The sequence below is a fragment of the Pseudophryne corroboree genome, chromosome 1, assembly GCF_028390025.1.
Source record: "Pseudophryne corroboree isolate aPseCor3 chromosome 1, aPseCor3.hap2, whole genome shotgun sequence".
Lineage (NCBI taxonomy): Eukaryota > Metazoa > Chordata > Amphibia > Anura > Myobatrachidae > Pseudophryne > Pseudophryne corroboree.
The window spans coordinates 623,183,924-623,211,870 of NC_086444.1; the positions used below are offsets into that span (position 1 = coordinate 623,183,924).

Consider the following 27,947-nt stretch of genomic DNA (forward strand, 5'->3'; position numbering starts at 1 on the left):
TGTATAAAATGTTATTTTTACAAGTAGCGTTTGCCCGTGGCTTCATTTGCGTGGATGTCTTCTTAAAAACATTTTGTTTTCATCTCCATAGTTCATAAACAGTCCCTAGAAGTACAGTACTGTGCAAATGTTTTAGGCAGGTGTAGAAACTAATGCTGCAAAGTAAGAATGCTTTCAAAAATAGAAGTGTTAATAGTTTATTTTTTATCATTTAACACAATGCAGTGAATGAAAAGAAGGGAAATCAAATCAATATTTGGTGTGGCCACCCTTTACTTTCAAAACAGCATCAATTCTAGGTACACTTGCACACAGTTTTTGAAGGAACTCGGCAGGGAGGTTGTTCCAAACATCTTGGAGAACCAACCACAGATCTGTGGTAGCAGGCTTGCTCTAGTCCTTCTGACTCTTTATGTAATCCCAGACTCGATGATGAGAGGGCTCTGTGGGGTCCATATCATCACTTCCAGAACTTCATCATGCAATACCATCAGGGAGGCATCTGATTGGCTCCAAAGGTATTCTGCAGCAGGACAACAACCCCAAACATATAGTCAATGTCATTAAGAATTATCATAAGCGTAAAAAAAAAAAGAACGAGGAGTCCTGAAGTCCACAGAGCACTTAAGGGGCCCATACACTACTGCGACTTGTCCGACCGTCATGTCACAGGCGATCACTCGGCAGCCTCCAAGGCGACAGGAACGCCCAATATACATTGTATGCTGTCCTTTTGCTTACAATGTATCTTGGGCGATCCCAGCCATGCCTGCGGGGTCGGGCATGATCGCTAGTGCAGTACGGTCAATCTGGAGGATCCGATCCGATGCTCACGGGAACGCGCATCTGATCTGATTGGAAATGCCTCCAAAATGCCCAATTTCATCTGATATATCGGGCCGAATGCCCGAAATCGGATGAAATCGGGCATTATCGTTCTAGTGTATGGCGCCCTTTAGTTCAACATCATAGATTCTGGGATTACATGAAGAGACTTGGGGACAACCATGTGTTGAGGGTGTCTCATACCACTTATCTTTGAAGCCTCCACAATGGAAACTTCTAAGGTCTTTGTAGTAAGTTTTTTAAATTTCTAAAACTTTTTTTTTTCCTTTTATTTCTCTGACGTCCTAAGTGGATGCTGGGGACTCCGTCAGGACCATGGGGAATAGCGGCTCCGCAGGAGACAGGGCACAAAAGTAAGAATTTACTTACCGATAATTCTATTTCTCGGAGTCCGTAGTGGATGCTGGGGTTCCTGAAAGGACCATGGGGAATAGCGGCTCCGCAGGAGACAGGGCACAAAAGTAAAGCTTTTACAGGTCAGGTGGTGTGTACTGGCTCCTCCCCCTATGACCCTCCTCCAGACTCCAGTTAGGTACTGTGCCCGGACGAGCGTACACAATAAGGGAGGATTTTGAATCCCGGGTAAGACTCATACCAGCCACACCAATCACACCGTACAACTTGTGATCTAAACCCAGTTAACAGTATGATAACAGAGGAGCCTCTGAAAGATGGCTTCCTAAACAATAACCCGAATTAGTTAACAATAACTATGTACAAGTATTGCAGATAATCCGCACTTGGGATGGGCGCCCAGCATCCACTACGGACTCCGAGAAATAGAATTATCGGTAAGTAAATTCTTATTTTCTCTATCGTCCTAAGTGGATGCTGGGGTTCCTGAAAGGACCATGGGGATTATACCAAAGCTCCCAAACGGGCGGGAGAGTGCGGATGACTCTGCAGCACCGAATGAGAGAACTCCAGGTCCTCCTTTGCCAGGGTATCAAATTTGTAAAAATTTACAAACGTGTTCTCCCCTGACCACGTAGCTGCTCGGCAGAGTTGTAATGCCGAGACCCCTCGGGCAGCCGCCCAAGATGAGCCCACCTTCCTTGCGGAATGGGCCTTAACAGATTTAGGCTGTGGCAGGCCTGCCACAGAATGTACAAGTTGAATTTTGTTACAAAACCAACGAGCAATCGACTGCTTAGAAGCAGGTGCACCCAACTTGTTGGGTGCATACAGTATAAACAGCGAGTCAGATTTTCTGACTCCAGCCGTCCTTTAAATGTATATTTTTAAGGCTCTGACAACGTCCAACAACTTGGAGTCCTTCAAGTCGTCTGTAGCCGCAGGCACTACAATAGGCTGGTTCAGGTGAAACGCTGATACCACCTTAGGGAGAAAATGCGGACGCGTCCGCAGCTCTGCCCTATGTCGAATGGAAAATTAAATAAGGGCTTTTATAAGACAAAGCCGCCAGTTCAGATACTCTCCCGGCCGAAGCCAGGGCCAGTAACATAGTCACTTTCCATGTGAGATATTTCAAATCCACATTCTTTAGTGGTTCAAACCAATTGGATTTGAGGAAATCTAAAACTACATTTAGATCCCACGGTGCCACCTTAGGCACCACAGGAGGCTGTATATGCAGTACTCCTTTGATAAAAATCTGGACCTCAGGGACTGAGGCCAATTCTTTGTGGAAGAATATTGATAGGGCCGAAATTTGAACCTTAATAGATCCCAATTTGAGACCCATAGACAATCCTGATTGCAGGAAATGTAGGAAAACGACCCAGTTGAAATTCCTCCATCGGAGCACTCCGCTGCTCGCACCACGCAACATATTTTCGCCAAATACGGCGATAATGCTTCGCGGTGACTTCCTTCCTTGCCTTTATCAAGGTAGGAATGACTTCTTCTGGAATGCCTTTTCCTTTTAGGATCTGGCATTCAACGCCATGCCGTCAAACGCAGCCGCGGTAAGTCTTGAAAAAGACAAGGACCCTGCTGAAACAGGTCCCTTCTCAGAAGTAGAGGCCACGGATCGTCCGTGACCATCTCTTGAAGTTCCGGGTACCAAGTCCTTCTTGGCCAATCCGGAGCCACTAGTCTTACTCCTCTCTGCCGTATAATCCTCAATACCTTTGGTATGAGAGGCAGAGGAGGAAACACATATACCGACTGGTACACCCAAGGTGTTACCAGCGCGTCCACAGCTATTGCCTGCGGATCTCTTGACCTGGCGCAATACCTGTCCAGTGTTTTGTTGAGGCGAGACGCCATCATGTTCACCATTGGTTTTACCCAACGGTTTAATAGCATGTGGAAAACTTCTGGATGAAGTCCCCACTCTCCCGGGTGAAGGTCGTGTCTGCTGAGGAAGTCTGCTTCCCAGTTGTCCACGCCCGGGATGAATACTGCTGACAGTGCTATCACGTGATTCTCCGCCCAGCGAAGGATCCTGGCAGCTTCTGCCATTGCCCTCCTGCTTCTTGTGCCGCCCTGTCTGTTTACATGGGCGACTGCCGTGATGTTGTCCGACTGGATCAACACCGGTCTTCCTTGAAGCAGAGGTTCCGCCTGGCTTAGAGCATTGTAGATTGCTCTTAGTTCCAGAATGCTTATGTGAAGAGACTTTTTCAGGCTCGACCACACTCCCTGGAAATTTCTTCCCTGTGTGACTGCTCCCCAGCCTCTCAGGCTGGCATCCGTGGTCACCAGGATCCAATCCTGCATGCCGAATCTGCGGCCCTCCAATAGATGAGCCTCCTGCAACCACCACAGAAGGGATACCCTTGTCCTCGGCGACAGGGTTATCCGCAGGTGCATCTGAAGATGCGACCCTGACCATTTGTCCAACAGATCCCTTTGCATGGAATCTGCCGAAAGGGATTGCTTCGTAAGAAGCTACCATTTTTTCCCAGGACTCTTGTGCATTGATGTACAGACACCTTTCCTGGTTTTAGGAGGTTCCTGACCAGGTCAGATAACTCCTTGGCTTTTTCTTCGGGAAGAAAAACCTTTTTCTGAACTGTGTCCAGAATCATCCCCAGGAACAGCAGACGAGTTGTCGGCATTAATTGGGATTTTGGAATATTCAGAATCCATCCGTGCTGCTTTAGCACCTCTTGAGATAGTGCTAAACCCATCTCTAGCTGTTCTCTGGACCTTGCCCTTATTAGGAGATCGTCCAAGTATGGGATAATTAATACGCCTTTTCTTCGAAGAAGAAATATTATCTCGGCCATTACCTTTGTAAAGACCCGAGGTGCCGTGGACAAACCAAACGGCAGCGTCTGAAACTGATAGTGACAGTTTTGTACAACGAACCTGAGGTACCCCTGGTGTGAGGGGTAATTGGAACGTGGAGATACGCATCCTTGATGTCCAAGGATACCATAAAGTCCCCTTCTTCCAGGTTCGCTATCACTGCTCTGAGTGACTCCATCTTGAACTTGAACTTCTTTATGTATAGGTTCAAGGACTTCAGATTTAGAATAGGCCTTACCGAGCCATCCGGCTTCGGTACCACAAATAGAGTGGAATAATACCCCTTCCCTTGTTGTAGAAGAGGTACCTTGACTATCACCTGCTGAGAATACAGCTTGTGAATGGCTTCCAAAACCGTCTCCCTTTCTGAGGGGGACGTTGGTAAAGCAGACTTCAGGAAACGGCGAGGTGGCTCTGTCTCTAATTTCAACCTGTACCCCTGAGATATTATCTGCAGGATCCAGGGATTTACCTGCGAGTGAGCCCACTGCGCGCTGTAATTTTTGAGACGACCGCCTACCGCCCCCGAGTCCGCTTGCGAAGCCCCAGCGTCATGCTGAGGCTTTTGTAGAAGCCGGGGAGGGCTTCTGTTCCTGGGAAGGAGCTGCCTGTTGCTGTCTCTTCCCTCGTCCTCTGCCTCGTGGCAGATATGAATAGCCCTTTGCTCTCTTATTTTTAAAGGAACGAAAGGGCTGCGGTTGAAAGGTCGGTGCCTTTTTCTGTTGGGGAGTGACTTGAGGTAGAAAGGTGGATTTCCCGGCCGTAGCCGTGGCCACCAAATCCGATAGACCGACCTCAAATAACTCCTCTACGCATCGCCTGTCCACTGTCGTGTCCATAAAGCTCTTCTGGCCGAAATGGACATAGCACTTACCCGTGATGCCAGTGTGCAGATATCTCTCTGTGCATCACGCATATAAAGAAATGCATCCTTTATTTGTTCTAACGACAGTAAAATATTGTCCCTGTCCAGGGTATCAATATTTTCGATCAGGGACTCTGACCAAACTACCCCAGCACTGCACATCCAGGCAGTCGCAATAGCTGGTCGTAGTATAACACCTGCATGTGTGTATATACCTTTTTGGATATTTTCCATCCTCCTATCTGATGGATCTTTAAGTGCGTCCGTCTCAGGAGAGGGTAACGCCACTTGTTTTGATAAGCGTGTTAGCGCTTTGTCCACCCTAGGAGGTGTTTCCCAGCGCTCCCTAACCTCTGGCGGGAAAGGGTATAAAGCCAATAACTTCTTTGAAATTAGCAGTTTTTTATCGGGGCACCCCACGCTTCATCACACACGTCATTTAATTCTTCTGATTCGGTAAAAACTACTGGTAGTTTTTTCACACCCCACATAATACCCTGTTTAGTGGTACCTGTAGTATCAGCTAAATGTAACATCTCCTTTATTGCCAAAATCATATAACGTGTGGCCCTACTGGAAAATACGGTTGATTCGTCACCTTCACCACCGGAATCAGTGCCTGTGTCTGGGTCTGTGTCGACCGACTGAGGCAAGGGACGTTTTACAGCCCCTGACGGTGTTTGAGGCGCCTGGACAGACACTAATTGAGTGTCCGGCCGCCTCATGTCGGCAAACGACTGCTTAAGCGAGTTGACGCTATCCCGTAATTCCACAAATAAAGGCATCCATTCTGGTGTCGACCCCCTAGGAGGTGACATCCTCATATTTGGCAATTGCTCCGCCTCCACACCAATAACGTCCTCATACATGTCGACACACACGTACCGACACACAGCAGACACACAGGGAATGCTCTATACGAAGACAGGACCCACTAGCCCTTTGGGGAGACAGAGGGAGAGTCTGCCAGCACACACCAAAAAGCGCTATATATGACAGGGATAGCCTTATGATTAAGTGCTCCCTTATAGCTGCTTTTATATTAATATATTGCCATTTATTCTGCCCCCCCTCTCTGTTATACCCTGTTTCTGTAGTGCAGTGCAGGGGAGAGACCTGGGAGCCTTCCTGACCAGCGGAGCTGTGACAGAAAATGGCGCCGTGTGCTGAGGAGATAGGCCCGCCCCTTTTTCGGCGGGCTCGTCTCCCGCTATTTAGTACATTTAGGCAGGGGTAAATATCTCCATATAGCCTCTGGGGCTATATGTGAGGTATTTTTAGCCTTTTTAAAGGTTTTCATTTGCCTCCCAGGGCGCCCCCCCCCCAGCGCCCTGCACCCTCAGTGACTGCCGTGTGAAGTGTGCTGAGAGGAAAATGGCGCACAGCTGCAGTGCTGTGCGCTACCTTAAGAAGACTGCAGGAGTCTTCAGCCGCCGATTCTGGACCTCTTCTTGCTTCAGCATCTGTGAGGGGGCCGGCGGCGTGGCTCCGGTGACCATCCAGGCTGTACCTGTGATCGTCCCTCTGGAGCTTCATGTCCAGTAGCCAAGAAGCCAATCCATCCTGCACGCAGGTGAGTTCACTTCTTCTCCCCTCTGTCCCTCGTTGCAGTGATCCTGTTGCCAGCAGGAATCACTGTAAAATAAAAAACCTAAGCTAAACTCTCTAAGCAGCTCTTTATGAGAGCCACCTAGAATTGCACCCTTCTCGGCCGGGCACAAAAATCTAACTGGAGTCTGGAGGAGGGTCATAGGGGGAGGAGCCAGTACACACCACCTGACCTGTAAAAGCTTTACTTTTGTGCCCTGTCTCCTGCGGAGCCGCTATTCCCCATGGTCCTTTCAGGAACCCCAGCATCCACTTAGGACGATAGAGAAAGTAAAAGCTTTAGGATCAGGTGGTGTGCACTGGCTCCTCCCCCTATGACCCTCCTCCAAGCCTCAGTTAGGTTTTTGTGCCCGGCCGAGAAGGGTGCAATCTAGGTGGCTCTCCTAAAGAGCTGCTTAGAGTAAAAGTTTTATTAGGTTTTTTATTTTCAGTGAGTCCTGCTGGCAACAGGCTCACTGCAACGAGGGACTTAGGGGAGAAGAAGTGAACTCACCTGCGTGCAGGATGGATTGGCTTCTTAGGCTACTGGACACTAGCTCCAGAGGGACGATCACAGGTACAGCCTGGATGGGTCACCGGAGCCGCGCCGCCGACCCCCTTGCAGATGCTGAAGAGAGAAGAGGTCCAGAAATCGGCGGCTGAAGACTTCTCAGTCTTCATGAGGTAGCGCACAGCACTGCAGCTGTGCGCCATTGCTCTCAGCACACTTCACACCAACGGTCACTGAGGGTGCAGGGCGCTGGGGGGGGCGCCCTGGGCAGCAATGAAAGTACCTATACTGGCTAAAAATACATCACATATAGCCTCTGGGGCTATATGGATGTATTTAACCCCTGCCAGGTTGTCAGAAAAACGGGAGAAGAAGCCCGCCGAAAAGGGGGCGGGGCCTATTCTCCTCAGCACACAGCGCCATTTTCCCTCACAGAACTGCTGGAGGGAAGGCTCCCAGGCTCTCCCCTGCACTGCACTACAGAAACAGGGTTAAAACAGAGAGGGGGGGCACTTATTTGGCGATATGATTATATATTAAGATGCTATAAGGGAAAACACTTATATAAAGGTTGTCCCTGTATAATTATAGCGTTTTGGTGTGTGCTGGCAAACTCTCCCTCTGTCTCCCCAAAGGGCTAGTGGGGTCCTGTCCTCTATCAGAGCATTCCCTGTGTGTGTGCTGTGTGTCGGTACGTGTGTGTCGACATGTATGAGGACGATGTTGGTGAGGAGGCGGAGCAATTGCCTGTAATGGTGATGTCACTCTCTAGGGAGTCGACACCGGAATGGATGGCTTATTTAGGGAATTACGTGATAATGTCAACACGCTGCAAGGTCGGTTGACGACATGAGACGGCCAGCAAACAAATTAGTACCTGTCCAGGCGCCTCAAACACCGTCAGGGGCTTTAAAACGCCCATTTACCTCAGTCGGTCGACACAGACACGGACACTGACTCCAGTGTCGACGGTGAAGAAACAAACGTATTTTCCTTTAGGGCCACACGTTACATGTTAAGGGCAATGAAGGAGGTGTTACATATTTCTGATACTACAAGTACCACAAAAAAGGGTATTATGTGGGGTGTGAAAAAACTACCTGTAGTTTTTCCTGAATCAGATAAATTAAATGAAGGCGCTCACACGCTTATCACAAGTGGCGTTACCGTCTCCAGATACGGCCGCCCTCAAGGAGCCAGCTGATAGGAGGCTGGAAAATATCCTAAAAAGTATATACACACATATTGGTGTTATACTGCGACCAGCGATCGCCTCAGCCTGGATGTGCAGCGCTGGGGTGGCTTGGTCGGATTCCCTGACTGAAAATATTGATACCCTTGACAGGGACAGTATTTTATTGACTATAGAGCATTTAAAGGATGCATTTCTATATATGCGAGATGCACAGAGGGATATTTGCACTCTGGCATCAAGAGTAAGTGCGATGTCCATATCTGCCAGAAGATGTTTATGGACACGACAGTGGTCAGGTGATGCAGATTCCAAACGGCACATGGAAGTATTGCCGTATAAAGGGGAGGAGTTATTTGGGGTCGGTCCATCGGACCTGGTGGCCATGGCAACAGCTGGAAAATCCACTTTTTTTTACCCCAAGTCACATCTCAGCAGAAAAAGACACCGTCTTTTCAGCCTCAGTCCTTTCTTCCCCATAAGGGCAAGCGGGCAAAAGGCCAGTCATATCTGCCCAGGGATAGAGGAAAGGGAAGAAGACTGCAGCAGGCAGCCCATTCCCAGGAACAGAAGCCCTCCACCGCTTCTACCAAGTCCTCAGCATGACGCTGGGGCCGTACAAGCGGACTCAGGTGCGGTGGGGGGTCGTCTCAAGAGTTTCAGCACGCAGTGGGCTCACTCGCAAGTGGACCCCTGGAGCCTACAAGTAGTATCCCAGGGGTACAGATTGGAAATTCGAGACGTCTCCCCCTCGCAGGTTCCTGAAGTCTGCTTTACCAACGTCTCCCTTCGACAGGGAGGCAGTATTGGAAACAATTCACAAGCTGTATTCCCAGCAGGTGATAATCAAAGTACCCCTCCTACAACAAGGAAAGGGGTATTATTCCACACTATATTGTGGTACTGAAGCCAGACGGCTCGGTGAGACCTATTCTAAATCCGAAATATTTGAACACTTACATACAAAGGTTCAAATCAAGATGGAGTCACTCAGAGCAGTGATAGCGAACCAGGAAGAAGGGGACTATATGGTGTCCCTGGACATCAGGGATGCTTACCTCCATGTCCCAATTTGCCCTTCTCACCAAGGGTACCTCAGGTTCGTGGTACAGAACTGTCACTATCAGTTTCAGACGCTGCCGTTTGGATTGTCCACGGCACCCCGGGTCTTTACCAAGGTAATGACCGAAATGATGATTCTTCTTCAAAGAAAATGGACGATCTCCTGATAAGGGCAAGGTCCAGAGAACAGTTGGAGGTCGGAGTAGCACTATCTCAAGTAGTTCTACGACAGCACGGGTGGATTCTAAATATTCCAAAATCGCAGCTGTTTCCGACGACACGTCTGCTGTTCCTAGGGATGATTCTGGACACAGTCCAGAAAATAAGATTTTACTTACCGATAAATCTATTTCTCGGAGTCCGTAGTGGATGCTGGGGTTCCTGAAAGGACCATGGGGAATAGCGGCTCCGCAGGAGACAGGGCACAAAAAGTAAAGCTTTTTCAGATCAGGTGGTGTGCACTGGCTCCTCCCCCTATGACCCTCCTCCAGACTCCAGTTAGGTACTGTGCCCGGACGAGCGTACACAATAAGGGAGGATTTTGAATCCCGGGTAAGACTCATACCAGCCACACCAATCACACCGTACAACCTGTGATCTAAACCCAGTTAACAGTATGATAACAGCGGAGCCTCTGAAAGATGGCTTCCTTCAACAATAACCCGAATTAGTTAACAATAACTATGTACAATTTATGCAGATAATCCGCACTTGGGATGGGCGCCCAGCATCCACTACGGACTCCGAGAAATAGATTTATCGGTAAGTAAAATCTTATTTTCTCCATCGTCCTAGTGGATGCTGGGGTTCCTGAAAGGACCATGGGGATTATACCAAAGCTCCCAAACGGGCGGGAGAGTGCGGATGACTCTGCAGCACCGAATGAGAGAACTCCAGGTCCTCCTTAGCCAGAGTATCAAATTTGTAAAATTTTACAAACGTGTTCTCCCCTGACCACGTAGCTGCTCGGCAAAGTTGTAATGCCGAGACCCCTCGGGCAGCCGCCCAAGATGAGCCCACCTTCCTTGTGGAGTGGGCCTTTACAGATTTAGGCTGTGGCAGGCCTGCCACAGAATGTGCAAGTTGGATTGTGCTACAGATCCAACGAGCAATCGTCTGCTTAGACGCAGGAGCACCCATCTTGTTGGGTGCATACAATATAAACAACGAGTCAGATTTTCTGACTCCAGCTGTCCTTGCAATATATATTTTTAATGCTCTGACAACGTCCAGTAACTTGGAGTCCTCCAAGTCACTTGTAGCCGCAGGCACTACAATAGGCTGGTTCAGATGAAATGCTGACACCACCTTAGGGAGAAAATGCGGACGAGTCCGCAGTTCTGCCCTGTCCGAATGGAAAATCAGATATGGGCTTTTGTAAGATAAAGCTGCCAATTCTGATACTCTCCTGGCAGAAGCCAGGGCTAGAAGCATGGTCACTTTCCAAGTGAGATATTTCAAATCCACCTTATTTAGTGGTTCAAACCAATGAGATTTTAGAAAGTCCAAAACCACATTGAGATCCCACGGTGCCACTGGAGGCACCACAGGAGGCTGTATATGCAGCACTCCCTTAACAAAGGTCTGGACTTCAGGGACTGAAGCCAATTCTTTTTGAAAGAAAATCGACAGGGCCGAAATTTGAACCTTAATAGATCCCAATTTGAGACCCATAGACAATCCTGATTGCAGGAAATGTAGGAATCGACCCAGTTGAAATTCCTCCGTCGGAGCACTCCGATCTTCGCACCACGCAACATATTTTCGCCAAATTCGGTGATAATGTTGCACGGTTACTTCCTTCCTTGCTTTAATCAAAGTAGGAATGACTTCTTCCGGCATGCCTTTTTCCTTTAGGATCCGGCGTTCAACCGCCATGCCGTCAAACGCAGCCGCGGTAAGTCTTGAAACAGACAGGGACCCTGCTGAAGCAAGTCCCTCCTTAGAGGTAGAGGCCACGGATCTTCCGTGATCATCTCTTGAAGTTCCGGGTACCAAGTCCTTCTTGGCCAATCCGGAACCACTAGTATCGTTCTTACGCCTCTTTGCCGTATAATTCTCAATACTTTTGGTATGAGAGGCAGAGGAGGAAACACATACACCGACTGGTACACCCAAGGCGTTACCAGCGCGTCCACAGCTATTGCCTGCGGATCTCTTGACCTGGCGCAATACCTGTCCAGTTTTTTGTTGAGGCGAGACGCCATCATGTCCACCATTGGTCTTTCCCAACGGGTTACCAGCATGTGGAAGACTTCTGGATGAAGTCCCCACTCTCCCGGGTGAAGATCGTGTCTGCTGAGGAAGTCTGCTTCCCAGTTGTCCACTCCCGGGATGAACACTGCTGACAGTGCTATCACATGATTCTCTGCCCAGCGAAGAATCCTTGCAGCTTCTGCCATTGCACTCCTGCTTCTTGTGCCGCCCTGTCTGTTCACATGGGCGACTGCCGTGATGTTGTCCGACTGGATCAACACCGGTTTTCCCTGAAGCAGAGGTTCTGCCTGGCTTAGAGCATTGTATATTGCTCTTAGTTCCAGAATGTTTATGTGAAGAGACGTTTCCAGGCTCGTCCATACTCCCTGGAAGTTTCTTCCTTGTGTGACTGCTCCCCAGCCTCTCAGGCTGGCGTCCGTGGTCACCAGGATCCAATCCTGTATGCCGAATCTGCGGCCCTCCAATAGATGAGGACTCTGCAACCACCACAGAAGAGACACCCTTGTCCTTGGAGACAGGGTTATCCGTAGGTGCATCTGAAGATGCGACCCTGACCATTTGTCCAACAGATCCCTTTGGAAAATTCTTGCGTGGAATCTGCCGAATGGAATTGCTTCGTAAGAAGCCACCATTTTTCCCAGGACTCTTGTGCATTGATGTACAGACACCTTTCCTGGTTTTAGGAGGTTCCTGACAAGCTCGGATAACTCCTTGGCTTTTTCCTCCGGGAGAAAAACCTTTTTCTGAACCGTGTCCAGAATCATCCCTAGGAACAGCAGACGAGTTGTCGGCATTAACTGGGATTTTGGAATACTCAGAATCCACCCGTGCTGTTTTAGCACTTCTTGAGACAGTGCTAATCCCATCTCTAGCTGTTCTCTGGACCTCGCCCTTATTAGGAGATCGTCCAAGTATGGGATAATTAATATGCCTTTTCTTCGAAGAAGAATCATCATCTCGGCCATTACCTTTGTAAAGATCCGAGGTGCCGTGGACAATCCGAACGGCAGCGTCTGAAACTGATAGTGACAGTTTTGTACAACGAACCTGAGGCACCCCTGGTGTGAGGGGTAAATTGGAACGTGGAGATACGCATCCTTGATGTCCAAGGATACCATAAAGTCCCCCTCTTCCAGGTTCGCTATCACTGCTCTGAGTGACTCCATCTTGAACTTGAACTTCTTTATGTACAGGTTCAAGGACTTCAGATTTAGAATAGGCCTTACCGAGCCATCCGGCTTCGGTACCACAAAAAGAGTGGAATAATACCCCTTCCCTTGTTGTAGAAGAGGTACCTTGACTATCACCTGCTGAGAGTACAGCTTGTGAATGGCTTCCAAAACCGTCTCCCTTTCGGAGGGGGACGTTGGTAAAGCAGACTTCAGGAAACGGCGAGGTGGATCTGTCTCTAATTCCAACCTGTACCCTTGAGATATTATCTGCAGGATCCAGGGATCTACCTGCGAGTGAGCCCACTGCGCGCTGTAATTTTTGAGACGACCGCCCACCGTCCCCGAGTCCGCTTGAGAAGCCCCAGCGTCATGCTGAGGCTTTTGTAGAAGCCGGGGAGGGCTTCTGTTCCTGGGAAGGAGCTGCGTGTTGCTGTCTCTTCCCTCGACCTCTGCCTCGTGGCAGATATGAATAGCCCTTTGCTCTCTTATTTTTAAAGGAACGAAAGGGCTGCGGTTGAAAAGTCGGTGCCTTTTTCTTTTGGGGAGTGACTTGAGGTAGAAAGGTGGATTTCCCGGCTGTAGCCGTGGCCACCAAATCTGATAGACCGACTCCAAATAACTCCTCCCCTTTATACGGCAAAACTTCCATATGCCGTTTTGAATCCGCATCGCCTGTCCACTGTCGCGTCCATAAAGCTCTTCTGGCCGAAATGGACATAGCACTTACCCGTGATGCCAGTGTGCAGATATCCCTCTGTGCATCACGCATATAAAGAAATGCATCCTTTATTTGTTCTAACGACAGTAAAATATTGTCCCTGTCCAGGGTATCAATATTTTCAATCAGGGACTCTGACCAAACTACCCCAGCACTGCCCATCCAGGCAGTCGCTACAGCTGGTCGTAGTATAACACCTGCATGTGTGTATATACTTTTTTGGATATTTTCCATCCTCCTATCTGATGGATCTTTAAGTGCGGCCGTCTCAGGAGAGGGTAACGCCACTTGTTTAGATAAGCGTGTTAGCGCCTTGTCCACCCTAGGAGGTGTTTCCCAGCGCTCCCTAACCTCTGGCGGGAAAGGGTATAATGCCAATAATTTCTTTGAAATTATCAGCTTTTTATCAGGGGCAACCCACGCTTCATTACACACGTCATTTAATTCTTCTGATTCAGGAAAAACTATAGGTAGTTTTTTCATACCCCACATAATACCCTGTTTAGTGGTACCTGTAGTATCAGCTAAATGTAACGCCTCCTTCATTGCCAAAATCATATAACGTGTGGCCCTACTGGAAAATACGGTTGAATCGTCGCCGTCACCACTGGAGTCAGTGCCTGCGTCTGGGTCTGTGTCGACCGACTGAGGCAAAGGGCGTTTCACAGCCCCTGACGGTGTTTGAGTCGCCTGGACAGGCACTAATTGATTGTCCGGCCGCCTCATGTCGTCAAACGACTGCTTTAGCGTGTTGACACTATCCCGTAGTTCCATAAATAAAGGCATCCATTCTGGTGTCGACTCCCTAGGGGGTGACATCCTCATATTTGGCAATTGCTCCGCCTCCACACCAATATCGTCCTCATACATGTCGACACACACGTACCGACACACAGCAGACACACAGGGAATGCTCCTAACGAAGACAGGACCCACTAGCCCTTTGGGGAGACAGAGGGAGAGTTTGCCAGCACACACCAAAAGCGCTATATATATATCAGGGATAGCCTTATAATAAGTGCTCCCTTATAGCTGCTTTGTTATATCAAAATATCGCCATAAATTTGCCCCCCCCTCTCTGTTTTACCCTGTTTCTGTAGTGCAGTGCAGGGGAGAGACTTGGGAGCCGTCCTGACCAGCGGAGCTGTGAGAGGAAATGGCGCCGTGTGCGGAGGAGATAGGCCCCGCCCCTTTTCTGGCGGGCTCGTCTCCCGCTATTTAGAAAAATCAGGCAGGGGTTAAATATCTCCATATAGCCTCTAGGGGCTATATGTGAGGTATTTTTAGCCTTTATAGGTATTCATTTGCCTCCCAGGGCGCCCCCCTCCCAGCGCCCTGCACCCTCAGTGACTGCCGTGTGAAGTGTGCTGAGAGGAAAATGGCGCACAGCTGCAGTGCTGTGCGCTACCTTTAGAAGACTGCAGGAGTCTTCAGCCGCCGATTCTGGACCTCTTCTGACTTCAGCATCTGCAAGGGGGGCGGCGGCGCGGCTCCGGTGACCATCCAGGCTGTACCTGTGATCGTCCCTCTGGAGCTTGATGTCCAGTAGCCAAGAAGCCAATCCATCCTGCACGCAGGTGAGTTGACTCCTTCTCCCCTCAGTCCCTCGCTGCAGTGATCCTGTTGCCAGCAGGAATCACTGTAAAATAAAAAACCTAGCTAAACTTTTTCTAAGCAGCTCTTTAGGAGAGCCACCTAGATTGCACCCTTCTCGGCCGGGCACAAAAATCTAACTGGAGTCTGGAGGAGGGTCATAGGGGGAGGAGCCAGTGCACACCACCTGATCTGAAAAAGCTTTACTTTTTGTGCCCTGTCTCCTGCGGAGCCGCTATTCCCCATGGTCCTTTCAGGAACCCCAGCATCCACTAGGACGATAGAGAAAAGGGTGTTTCTCCCGGAGAAGAAAGCCAGGGAGTTATCCGAGCTAGTCAGGAACCTCCTAAAACCAGGAAAAGTGTCAGTGCATCATTGCACAAGGGTCCTGGGAAAAATGGTGGCTTCTTACGAAGCGATTCCATTCGGCAGATTTCACGCAAGAACTTTTCAGTGGGATCTGCTGGAAAAATGGTCCGGATCGCATCTTCAGATGCATCAGCGGATAACCCTGTCTCCAAGGACAAGGGTGTTTCTTCTGCGGTGGCTGCAGAGTGCTCATCTATTAAAGGGCCGCAGATTCGGCATTCAGGACTGGGTCCTGGTGACCACGGATGCCAGCCTGAGAGGCTGGGGAGCAGTCACACAGGGAAAAAATTTCCAGGGAGTGTGATATAGTCTGGAGACTTCTCTCCACATAAATATACTGGAGCTAAGGGCAATTTACAATGCTCTAAGCTTAGCAAGACCTCTGCTTCAAGGTCAGCCGGTATTGATCCAGTGGGACAACATCACGACAGTCGCCCACGTAAACAGACAGGGCGGCACAAGAAGCAGGAGGGCAATGGCAGAAACTGCAAGGATTCTTCGCTGGGCGGAAAATCATGTGATAACACTGTCAGCAGTGTTCATTCCGGGAGTGGACAACTGGGAAGCAGACTTCCTCAGCAGGCACGACCTCCACCCGGGAGAGTGGGGACTTCATCGGGAAGTCTTCCACATGATTGTGAACCGTTGGGAAAGACCAAAGGTGGACATGATGGCGTCCCGCCTGAACAAAAAACTGGACAGGTATTGCGCCAGGTCAAGAGACCCTCAGGCAATAGCTGTGGACGTTCTGGTAACACCGTGGGTGTACCAGTCGGTGTATGTGTTCCCTCCTCTGCTTCTCATACCCAAGGTACTGAGAATTATAAGACGTAGAGGAGTAAGAACTATACTCGTGGCTCCGGATTGGCCAAGAAGGACTTGGTACCCGGAACTTCAAGAAATGCTCACAGAGGACTCATGGCCTCTGCCGCTAAGAAGGGACTTGCTTCAGCAAGTACCATGTCTGTTCCAAGACTTACCGCGGCTGCGTTTGACGGCATGGCGGTGGAACGCCGGATCCTAAGGGAAAAAGGCATTCCGGAAGAGGTCATTCCTACCCTGGTCAAAGCCAGGAAGGAGGTGACCGCACAACATTATCACCACATGTGGCGAAAATATGTTGCGTGGTGTGAGGCCAGGAAGGCCCCACGAAGAAATTTCAACTCGGTCGATTCCTGCATTTCCTGCAAACAGGAGTGTCTATGGGCCTCAAATTGGGGTCCATTAGGGTTCAAATTTCGGCCCTGTCAATTTTCTTCCAGAAAAGATTGGCTTCAGTTCCTGAAGTCCAGAAGTTTGTCAAGGGAGTACTGCATATACAACCCCCTTTTGTGCCTCCAGTGGCACTGTGGGATCTCAACGTAGTTCTGGGATTCCTCAAATCACATTGGTTTAAACCGCTCAAATCTGTGGATTTGAAATATCTCACATGGGAAGTGACCATGCTGTTGGCCCTGGCCTCGGCCAGGCGAGTGTCAGAATTGGCGGCTTTGTCTCACAAAGCCCATATCTGATTGTCCATTCGGACAGGGCAGAGCTGCGGACTCGTCCCCAGTTTCTCCCTAAGGTGGTGTCAGCGTTTCACCTGCACCAGCTTATTGTGGTACCTGCGGCTACTAGGGACTTGGAGGACTCCAAGTTGCTGGATGTTGTCAGGGCCCTGAAAATATAGGTTCCAGGACGGCTGGAGTCAGGAAAACTGACTTGCTGTTATCCTGTAGGCACCCAAAAAACTGGGTGCTCTTGCTTCTAAGCAGACGATTGCTAGTTGGATGTGTAGTACAATTCAGCTTGCACATTCTGTGGCAGGCCTGCCACAGCCAAAATATGTAAATGCCCATTCCGCAGGTGGAATCTTGGGCGGCTGCCCGAGGGGTCTCGGCTTTACAACTTTGCCGAGCTGCTACTTGGTCAGGGGCACACCCTGGCTGAGGAGGACCTGGAGTTCTCTCATTCGGTGCTGCAGAGTCATCCGCACTCTCCCGCCCGTTTGGGAGCTTTGGTATAATCCCCATGGTCCTGACGGAGTCCCCAGCATCCACTTAGGACGTCAGAGAAAATAAGAATTTACTTACCGATAATTCTATTTCTCGTAGTCCGTAGTGGATGCTGGGCGCCCATCCCAAGTGCGGATTGTCTGCAATACTTGTACATAGTTATTGTTACAAAAATCGGGTTATTATTGTTGTGAGCCATCTTTTCAGAGGCTCCGCTGTTATCATGCTGTTAACTGGGTTCAGATCACAGGTTGTACAGTGTGATTGGTGTGGCTGGTATGAGTCTTACCCGGGATTCAAAATCCTTCCTTATTGTGTACGCTCGTCCGGGCACAGTATCCTAACTGAGGCTTGGAGGAGGGTCATAGGGGGAGGAGCCAGTGCACACCACCTGATCCTAAAGCTTTTACTTTTGTGCCCTGTCTCCTGCGGAGCCGCTATTCCCCATGGTCCTGACGGAGTCCCCAGCATCCACTACGGACTACGAGAAATATAATTATCGGTAAGTAAATTCTTATTTTTTCTCTGAAGTTGTAATCTGTGTGAATTCTGAAAATAATCATATATGCTTTGTAACTTTCTATTTTGTTATTGTAAGCTCTGAAGTTATTCTTGAAATTAAAACTTAATTTCTTTTACATCCTAGAGGATACTGGGGTTCCATTTAGTACCATGAGTTATAGACTGGTCCACTACGAGCCATGGGCACTTTAAGAATTTGATAGTGTGGGCTGACTCCTCCCTCTATGCCCCCTCCTACCAGATTCAGTTTAGAAAATGTGCCTGGAGGAGCCGGTCACACTTATGAAAGCTCCTGAAAAGTTTTCTGCATTTATTTTTCTCTTTACGTCCTAGAGGATACTGGGGATCTATTTAGTACCACGAGGTATAGACGGGGCCACTAGGAGCCATGCAGTTTTCTGCATTTATTTTTCTGTTTGTTAATTTCAGGCAGAACTGGTTGGCACCAGCCTGCTTGCTTCGTGGGACTTGGGTTGGGGTAGGGGCTAGCCCAACCTCCCAAAAGGTTAATGGTCCCGTTCCCCGCTGACAGGACACTAGCTCCTGAGAGAACTATTCGCAAGCCCCACCACAGCGAGCGAACATTGCCGCAGCACGCCGCAACCCCTAACAGAACCAGAAGAAAGAAGAATGGTGAGTACTAAGTCGGCGTCCCGGCTAGCGGGTCACCGGACATTATGGTGGCACGAGGGTACGGAGACGCACGGCTTCTAACTGGGGCGGATTGCGTCTCCAGATACAGTACACAACTGCGTCTCGGTACACTGTACACAGTTTCCAAACTGGCAAACACAGCCTTAAAACGGTTCTGCTCCATTTTAAGCATAATTACCTCAGCCAGTATACATAAAGTGGGAAGACCGCGTGCCATTGAAGGGGCGTGGCTTCACTATGAGAGGATCCAGCAGCTCACCAGCTCCATTTTCCCTCTGCAGCGGACACAGGCGCTGACTGACAAGGATGTGCAGCTCCTCCGGTGTGACTCCAGATTACCTCAGCGGTACCAGGGGGCCATAGAGGGGGGGGGGGGGGGGGGGGGGGAAGCAAGCAATGTTAGCGTGCTAAGTCCCCAATCTGGGTACTTAGTCTGAAACCTGGCTAAGCTTGGCATTAGCGATAAGGGCGCTGTGGGCTGGCTCCAAAATACTCTGTGTCTCCCTGGAATGGCTCTTTGTGGGTTAATTGTGCTTTTAACCTTTCCTGTGTATGTGTGCTGTCAGGCAAAAGAGTGTGTTTCATGTACGGCGGAGTGTTCCTCTTCCCCATGGAGCTCACTACTATGTACTCAGTGTATTGCACCTTCTCAGGCTAGCGGGGCCGAACCAGTGTGGCTGGATTCCCTCAAAGGAATGATTCTTAATTTCTCATACGTCCTAGAGGATGCTGGGGACACTTCAAGAACCATGGGGTATAGACGGGATCCGCAGGAGACATGGGCACTTTAAGACTTTCAAATGGTGTGACCTGGCTCCTTCCTCTATGCCCCTCCTCCAGACTCCAGTTTAGATCTGTACCCAGGCAGACTGGATGCACACTGAGGAGCTCTACTGAGTTTCTCGGAAAAGACTTTGTTAGGTTTTTTATTTTCAGGGAGAACTGCTGGCAACAATCTCCCTGCAGTGTGGGACTTAGGGGAGAGAAGTCAGACCTACTTCTAGGGAGTTTAAAGGCTCTGCTTCTTTGGCTACAGGACACCATTAGCTCCTGAGGGTTTGGAACACTAGGTACGCCTAGGGGTTCAATCCCAGAGCCCGCCGTCACCCCCCTTGCAGAGCCAGAAGTCAGAAGACAGGTGAGTTGAAGAAGATCAGAAGACTTCAGTGACGGCTTATGAGGTACCGCACAGCGGCCGCGCTGCGCACCATGCTTCCACACAGAGGCACTACAGGGTGCGGGGCGCTGGGGGGGGGGGGGGTGTCCTGGGCAGCAGGTATACCTCAATAAGGACTGGCAACAGGGGACATAGGTGCCAGGGGCACTGTCCTAACCTCCGCCAGTATAAAGATATTAACAGAAATAGCGGGTCTGAAGTGCGCCATTGTGGGGGCGGGGCTTAGCTCACACAGCCAGCGCCATTTTCTCTAGTAGAAACGCTGGTCCTTCCGCACACTGCTGACAACAGTATCAGGGTGTAAAATGGGGGGGGGGGGGGGGGGAGCGCAGTAAATGTGAAATATATGTTCAATATAAAAGTGCTGCAGGTTTGGGGCATTATATAGTCTTCAAAACCGTTCAGTAAGCGCTGGGTTATGAGCTGGAAAACTTTATCTGTGTCTCTGACAGAATTATACTGTGAATTGGTCCACTATATGTCGGTGGGTGGTTAGTACACGTGTGTTGGCATGTCTGTGGCGGAGTGCTTCCCACAAACGGCTGTGGGAGTGACCCTGTCGGCACCGCCGACTCCTGATGGTACTTGGTACAACAGGTCGGCGGATGAATGTTTTGCACAAGAGAAAACTATATTAGGGACACACATATATATATATATATATATATAGTAAGGTTGCATATTCATAGCTATATTTCCCTCAGACACCTCCGGGTCACAAGAATGTTATTTTGCACAGTCACTACTCCCTAATATCGACACAGAGGCGGCTTCCTATGTCGACCATAATGATCCAAAAAAAAAAAGAGAAGAGCATTTAGTACATGATTAGTGTATGATGACCCTGCTGTTCTGAATAGAGAGGTCTTTATATGTGTGTGTGTGTGTGTGTGTGTGTGTGTGTGTGTGTGTGTGTGTGTATATATGTTGTACACATGTATACACATACAGATAAAATTATAATAAAGTTACATTCCTCATTCTCATGTGGTGAACGCTCTGTTTGAAAAGGTCTGGGGCAGCCTTGACATGATGGTTTCAAATTATCAAGAGGATTCCGATTGTTTGTTCTTTTCCCAGCGCGGATAGAATACAGTGGGAGTCACCCCCTGTTCTGCACGGGGAACTGTCACAAAGCCAGTGGATCATATGTAGGAAGCTGCGTTATATTCTAGTTATGTGTCCACGCATACGTCAGTTAACCTGCCATTGCATGCGCATGGGGGAGTAGTAGTATTCAAAAATGGTCGGTTGCCTGGTAATCCGTTATTGATACCCTGGGGAGGAGATAGGATACTCCTTACGTTGGTCATATCAAGGACACTGCAGCATACATTTGTGCGACTGCAAAGGATATGGGACTCTTGGGTTAGCGGCCCAATTCCATGGCGGTCTAGGCTAGGAGAGCGTTGTGGATTCACCAATGAAATGCTGATACTGACTCCGAGAAGAAATGGAGTCTCTTCCGTATGAAGGTGAAGACTGCTTTGGTGAAGGCCTAGTTAAGTTGATCTCGGCAGAGGCCGCTGGTAAGTCTACCTTCTTGCCCTATGTTCCCTCACAACGGATGATGACGCATCATTGTCTGATGCAGCCATTTCGGCAAAATAGATACAGATTCCCCCTTTCTTTGCAGGTAAAGGAAGGAGAAAAGGAAAGAGGTCAGCAGCCTCGTCAAGGTCCCAGGAGTAGAGATCATCCTGTTTCTGCCACATCCACCGCAGGACGCTGGGTCTATCTTGCCGGAGCCCACACCTGTGGACCACATCTAAAAACTCTTCAGTCAGTCCTGGAACGGACTTGGACCCTTGGGTTTTAAGAATAGTGTCCCAAGGTTACATACTGAAGTTTCCAGACGGTTCCCATCACCGATTTTTTTTCAAATCGACCTTACCGATTCTCCTCCGGACGGGGAGGTAGTATGCGACGCAATACAAGGGTTGTGTCCGGATCAGGTCATTGTCCTGGTGTCCCTGTCACAATAGGAAAAAGGCTGTTGTTCAAGCTTTTTCATGCTCCCGAGGCCGAACGGCTCGGTCAGACCAATTCTAAATCTGAAATCCCTAAATTTCTACTTCGATAGTAAGGAGTCACAATTATTCCGTACGGTCTCCTGATTACGGCGAGATCAAGAAACCAGTTGGTGCAAAACGTTGTACTCTCTCTGACAGTTCTTCAACAACATGATTGGATCCTGAACTTGCCAGAATCACTGTTGGTCCCAACGACGCGGTTGTCGGTTTTGGGAATAATTACTAGATACAGAACCAAGGAGAGTTTTGTTTTCTTCCAGTGGTAGAGGCTCTGAAGATCCAGAGTCTGGTCAGACCTGCAATAGTGTCAATCCATCAATACATTCGGTTGCTGGAGAAGATGGTTGCAACCTACGAGGCCATTCAGTTGGCAGGTTCCATGCCAGGGTTTCCTCGTGGGACCTGTTGGACAAGTGGTCCGGTTCCCACCTAGGATAATCCTGTTTTTCAAGACCAGAATCTCACTCCTGTGGTGGCTGCGCAGTTCTCACTTCCTAGAGGGGCGCAGGGTCGAGATCCAGGACTGGATCCTAGTAACCACGGATGAATGCCTCCAAGGCTGGGGAGCAGTCACACAGGGGGAAAACTTCCAAGGAAGATGGTCAAGTTAGGAAACTTGTCACCACATAAAAGGTCTCGAGTTAAGGGCCGTTTACAACGGTTTTCTACAAACGAAAAACGGACCGGCAATGAAAGCAGCCAAAAGGATTTTTAGCTAGGTGACAAAACATACAAGCGCGCTGTCAGCGATGTTCGTTCCACGAGTGGACAACTGGGAAGCAGACTTCCTCAGCAGAAACGTTCTCCATCCAGGAGAGTGGAGTTTTCATCAAGGGCTCTTCACAGAAGTGACAACTCTTTGGGGAATTCCTCAAATAGACGTGGTGGCGTCTCGTCTCAACAAGAAGCTTCAGAGATGTTGTTCCAGGTCGAGGGACTCTCAAGCAATAGCAGTGGATGCGCTAGTGACACCATGGGTGTTTCAGTCGATGTATGTGTTCCCTCCGCTTCCACTCGTTCTGAAGGTGCTAAAGATCATAAGAAGGACAAAGGTTCAGGCGATCCTCATTGTTCCGGAATGGCCAAGGAGGGCTTGGTATCCAGGTCTTCAGGAATTTACTCATAGGAGATCCCTGGCCTCTTCCTCTACGAGAGGTGCAAAGAAAGGAGAACCTACCAAATGGTAATTCTCTCCAGGCGCTGATTGGGGAGGTTCAACACAGCAGCTATATATAGAGGTTGGTCAGACCTCACACACGATAGGCAAACAAATAGAATAGCGCTAATTGGTCATAGATGAGATAGGTAGGTCAAATTGCATATTTAATTCATAATAAAAATCAATATAACATCCATATGGAATAACAATAAATGATGAATAAAATATTAAGAAAGAACCCTATTGAAAGGATTTTAAAGTAAAAACTCCCATATGCATTGATCAGGCAATAGTGGAGATACTAGGACATGTTCCTATATTATAGTCCCCTTCAAAAGTCCATAGACCCAGTTAGTAGTCGAAGGTCGACATTAATAGTTACCGCAGATGTATCCAAGGATAATTGGATACAGTGGTGTGAGCTGCCTTCCTGCATTACTCCCTGGACATCCACCTTTCGGAGATTGGACGACCTGAAACAAGTTCCCCCCATCCACCGCAACTCCAGAGACCCTAATTGGAGGTATACCAATTGAACTTTGGACATTGCTCAACTGTTCACTTTACCAAGGAACTGCAATACTGCGGATTGCTGAGCCGCTTAAATTATCCTTGGATACATCTGCGGTAACTATTAATGTCGACCTTCGACTACTAACTGGGTCTATGGACTTTTGAAGGGGACTATAATATAGGAACAGGTCCTATTATCTCCACTATTGCCTGATCAATGCATATGGGAGTTTTTACTTTAAAATCCTTTCAATAGGGTTTTTTCTTAATATTTTATTCATCATTTATTGTTATTCCATATGGATGTTATATTGATTTTTATTATGAATTAAATATGCAATTTGACCTATCTATCTCATCTATGACCAATTAGCGCTATTCTATTTGTTCCTCTAGGAGAGGATCTGTTACAGCAGGGGCCGTGCGTATATCGCGACTTACCGCAGCTACGTTTGGCGGTTGTACGCTGGATCCTAGCCCAAAAGGGTATTCCCAGTGAAGTCATTCCTTCACTTCTTCAAGCTAGGAAAGGAGTAACGTCAAAACATTATCACCATATTTGGAGAAAATATGTGTCTTGGTGTGAATCCAAGAAGGCTCCTACGGAAAAATTTCAGCTAGGGCGTTTTCTCCAGTTTCTGCAAGCAGGTGTGGATGCGGGCCTAAAGTTAGGCTCGATTAAAGTACAAATTTCGGCCTTATCGGTTTTCTTTCAAAAACAATTGTCCTCCTTTCCAGAAGTTCAGACTTTCGTGAAAGGCGTTTTGCATATCCAACCTCCATTTGTGCCCCAGTGGCACCATGGGATCTTTATGTGGTGTTGCAGTTTCTTCAATCACATTGGTTTGATCCTTTACAGGTGGAGTTGAAATTTCTCACTTGGAAAGTAGTCATGTTATTGACCTTAGCATCCACAAGGCAGGTGTCTGAGTTAGCGGCATTGTCTCACAAGAGTCCTTATTTAATCTTCCATGAAGATAGAGCGGAGTTGAGGACTCGTCAACGATTTCTGCCGAAGGTGGTTTCATCGTTCCACATGAACCAGCCTATTGTGGTGCCGGTGGCTACTGACGCCTTTGCGGAGTAAAAATCTCTCAATGTTGTCAAGGCTTTAAAGATTTATGTCACCAGAACGGCTTAGGAAAACAGAAGCTCTGTTTGTCCTGTATGCTTCCAACAAGATTGGAAATCCTGTTTCCAAGCAGACTATTGCGCGCTGGATCTGTCATACAATTCAGCAGGCTCATTCTACGGCTGGATTGCCGTTACCGAAATCAGTGATAGCCCACTCTACCAAAATGGTGGGCTCATCCTGGGCGGCTGCCTGGGGGGTCTCGGCATTACAACTCTGCTTAGCAGCTACTTGGTCGGGTTCAAACACTTTTGCGAAATTTTACACGTTTGATACCCTGGCTGTTGAGGACCTCATGTTTGGGCAATCGGTGCTGCAGAGTCGTCCGCACTCTCCTGCCCGTTCTAGAGCTTTGGTATAACCCTATGGTTCTTGAAGTGTCCCCAGCATCCTCTAGGACGTATGAGAAAATGGGATTTTAATACCTACCGGTAAATCCTTTTCTCTTAGTCCGTAGAGGATGCTGGGCGCCCGACCTGGTGCGTACTGTATCTGCAGTTATTGGTTGTGGTTACACACAGGTTGTGTTACAATTTTTGTCAGCATATTGCTGCAAATTCTTCATGCCGTTGGCTTGTGTTCTGTTGAATGCCATGTTCGGCGGCATGCTTGAGGTGTGAGCTGGTAAGATGCTCACCGTGGTTTAACAATAAATTCCTTCCTCGAAATGTCCGTCTCCCTGGGCACAGTTCCTTAAACTGGAGTCTGGAGGAGTGGCATAGAGGGAGGAGCCAGGTCACACCATTTGAAAGTCTTAAAGTGCCCATGTCTCCTGCAGATCCCGTCTATACCCCATGGTTCTTGAAGTGTGCCCAGCATCCTCTACGGACTAAGAGAAAAGGCTTTGCTGGTAAGTATTAAAATCTGTCCATTTATCAAAAATTACTTTTCCAATGTGATCTGGGTGCAAAGTTAGTGCGCAGGATCACATTGCAGGATGTTATTCTTCCAATGGGATATATCAATGCACACACGCAGGGACAGAGCCGCCGAAAGGAGCCTGTAATGTGCTCAGAGTACTGTTAAGGCTACTGCGCATGCCATTGCCGAGGAAGGTTCCAGGGGAACAGTCCGCCGGCTACATTTGTAATGTGTTGCCCATAGGCTACCACCATCTTCAGATGGAGGTGGCTTTGGGGGCTTTGTAAATATGGCAGCATTCCATCCCCCACAGAAAGCTACAGGGGATGTGGCTGTTGGAGGGAATTGAAGTATTGCAGGTATTGTTACATATCTGCTGCGGTCCCTCAGTGATACATTCGAGGGATACTAAATATTTTCAGTTACCCTTAAAAATGGGTGTTTTCAGGGAATAAGCCGCAAATATTTATTGATAAATGGGTCCCCAAGTTTGAATAGTTTAAGAAACTAGTAACACAGTTCCGTCATTGCATCAACTGACATGTACAGTATGCTGACTTTGTTCCGATTCTACTGCATACTTTCTTTGCTGTGTCTCTTAAACTTGCAACTTCTGGGTATTCCATCCAACCTGATGGCGCTTGAGAGGTGCTGCAAAGAAGATTGCTCGAAACTGCTCAAAGAGAGGTGTACCAAGCTTGTGGCATCATATTCAAAAAGACTAGAGGGTGTAATTGCTGCCAAAGGTGCATCAACAAAGTATTGAGCAAAGGCTGTGAATACTTCTGTACATGTGATTTTTTAAGGGACATACACATTTAAAGATTTCACTGAATGATATGAACGATCTCGTTCTTTAATGAACGAGCTACCGTTCATATCTTTCCGTGTGTAGGCACCAACGATGAACAATGCACTGCCCCGTGCTTGTTCATCGCTGGTGCCAGCTCGTTCATACCTGCAGGCCAATATGGACAATCTCGTCCATATTAGCATGCAGGGCTGTGGAACCGAGTGACGGGGGGAGTGAAGAAACTTCACTCTCCCGTCACCTCCCCCCTGCTTCCAGCCGTGTCGGGCAGCTCGGCGGCCAGTCACTGAATGTGTATGGCCCATTCGTTTTTTATTTTTAATACATTTGCAAAAATCTCAAAAACACTTTTTTCTCGTTGTCATTATGGGGTATTGTGTGTAGAATTTTGAGGGAAAAAATGAATTTATTCCATTTTGGAATAAGGCAGTAACAATGTGGAAAAAGTGAAGCGCTGTGTATACCCAATAATATGAACCCTGCAACATGTATATTTCTTGTGGGCGACTTGTTTCTAGTTTTAGCATTTATGATTTCCTCCAATCAACCAATGATCAGGTATTTATTAGTTGATATGAAGTATGCCTTCCCTGACACCAATAGAGTGATAAAGTGGATGGAGATAAAGTACCAGCCAACCAGCGCCTAACTGTCATGTTACAGGCTGTGTTTGAAAAATGACAGTTTGGAGCTGACTGGCTGGTACTTTATCTCTCTCCACCTTATCTCTCTCCAGTGCTTAGTACATCTGTCCCTGAGAGCAAGCCGCACACTGGAGATGGGAGCGGCACTGGCAGCGGCTCCCGTTGATGTCTCTCATACTCAGCACCGTGATAATCACCATACCTGCCGCGTACACCCCAAGCACTGGGCACCGTCCATGCCCAGCTGCAGCGTAGGAATGCCCATCAACCATTTATGTTTAGGTGCTATAATTTTCTAAAAGGCAGTAGAGAAATGTTAGACAACATCTAATTGGTTGCTAGGTGCAACATTACCAATTCTGTTTCACAAGATTTAGTAAATTTACCCCTCAGTATGTGGTGCCTGGATGGACTGCTGCCCGCCTCACTGACTTGACATGCTGAGCTCAGCTGTCAGTTAACATCCCAGACCTATCCCCAGCTCAAACCTCTACTGTGTATTTCTACTGCGCATGTGTACATCATCGATGACCGCTGCATCGCAGCAATCCCGCTCACTGCCATGTCATAACTCTGCCCCCTCATCACGTCACTTAATTATGCCCCCCCCCTTCATACACGTTACGCAGCTCCGCCCCCATACTGCTGGGAGCTGTAGTCCGCACCTCCCTTCGCTGTGTTCTGTTCTGTTGTTACCCTCAGTCCGCCCGCGTCGTTCCCGCACGCTGCCTGCGACATGTCCTGACACAGGCGCCGCCCTGCCCCCCGCTCTTCTCTGTGAGAACAAAGCTGCGATCCCAGCGTGCTGTGCGCGGTTGAGGCCGTCACCCCGAGCAGGAGATCGGGGAGCAGAAGCGCCATGGCCCGGCTGATGCTGCCGGTGCCCAGCTCCCAGAAGGCGCTGCTGTTGGAGCTGAAGGGGCTGCAGGAGGAGCCAGTGGAGGGGTTCCGGGTCACCCTGGTGGATGAGGGGGATCTCTACAACTGGGAGGTGGCGATATTCGGCCCCCCCAACACCTTCTATGAGGGGGGATATTTCAAGGTAAGGAGAGGGAGCATGGGGAGCCGGTTATGGGTCCGGCACGGGGGAGGG

The 27,947-nt window shown here is 48.7% G+C and overlaps 1 protein-coding gene and 1 long non-coding RNA gene across 3 annotated transcripts in view; one reads left to right on the forward strand and one right to left on the reverse strand.

Annotated features, from left to right (window-relative positions):
* Positions 1–183: 183 nt before the first annotated feature.
* On the reverse strand, positions 184–27,605 carry LOC134903581 (uncharacterized). 2 transcript variants are annotated; one of them, XR_010175752.1, is made up of 2 exons: positions 27,520–27,605; positions 184–523 (listed from the first exon to the last, which is right to left on the reverse strand). It is a non-coding gene; the product is annotated as an uncharacterized LOC134903581 (long non-coding RNA). The 2 variants fall into 2 exon arrangements; XR_010175753.1 differs by having other exon boundaries at positions 27,473–27,544.
* CDC34 (cell division cycle 34, ubiqiutin conjugating enzyme) overlaps positions 27,523–27,947 on the forward strand; it is a 78,707-nt gene continuing 78,282 nt past the window's right edge. The window contains exon 1 of the mRNA XM_063914475.1: positions 27,523–27,896. Within this exon, the coding sequence (XP_063770545.1) occupies positions 27,714–27,896 (183 nt within the window). The 5' untranslated portion in view covers positions 27,523–27,713. The remainder of the gene's footprint in view (positions 27,897–27,947) is intronic.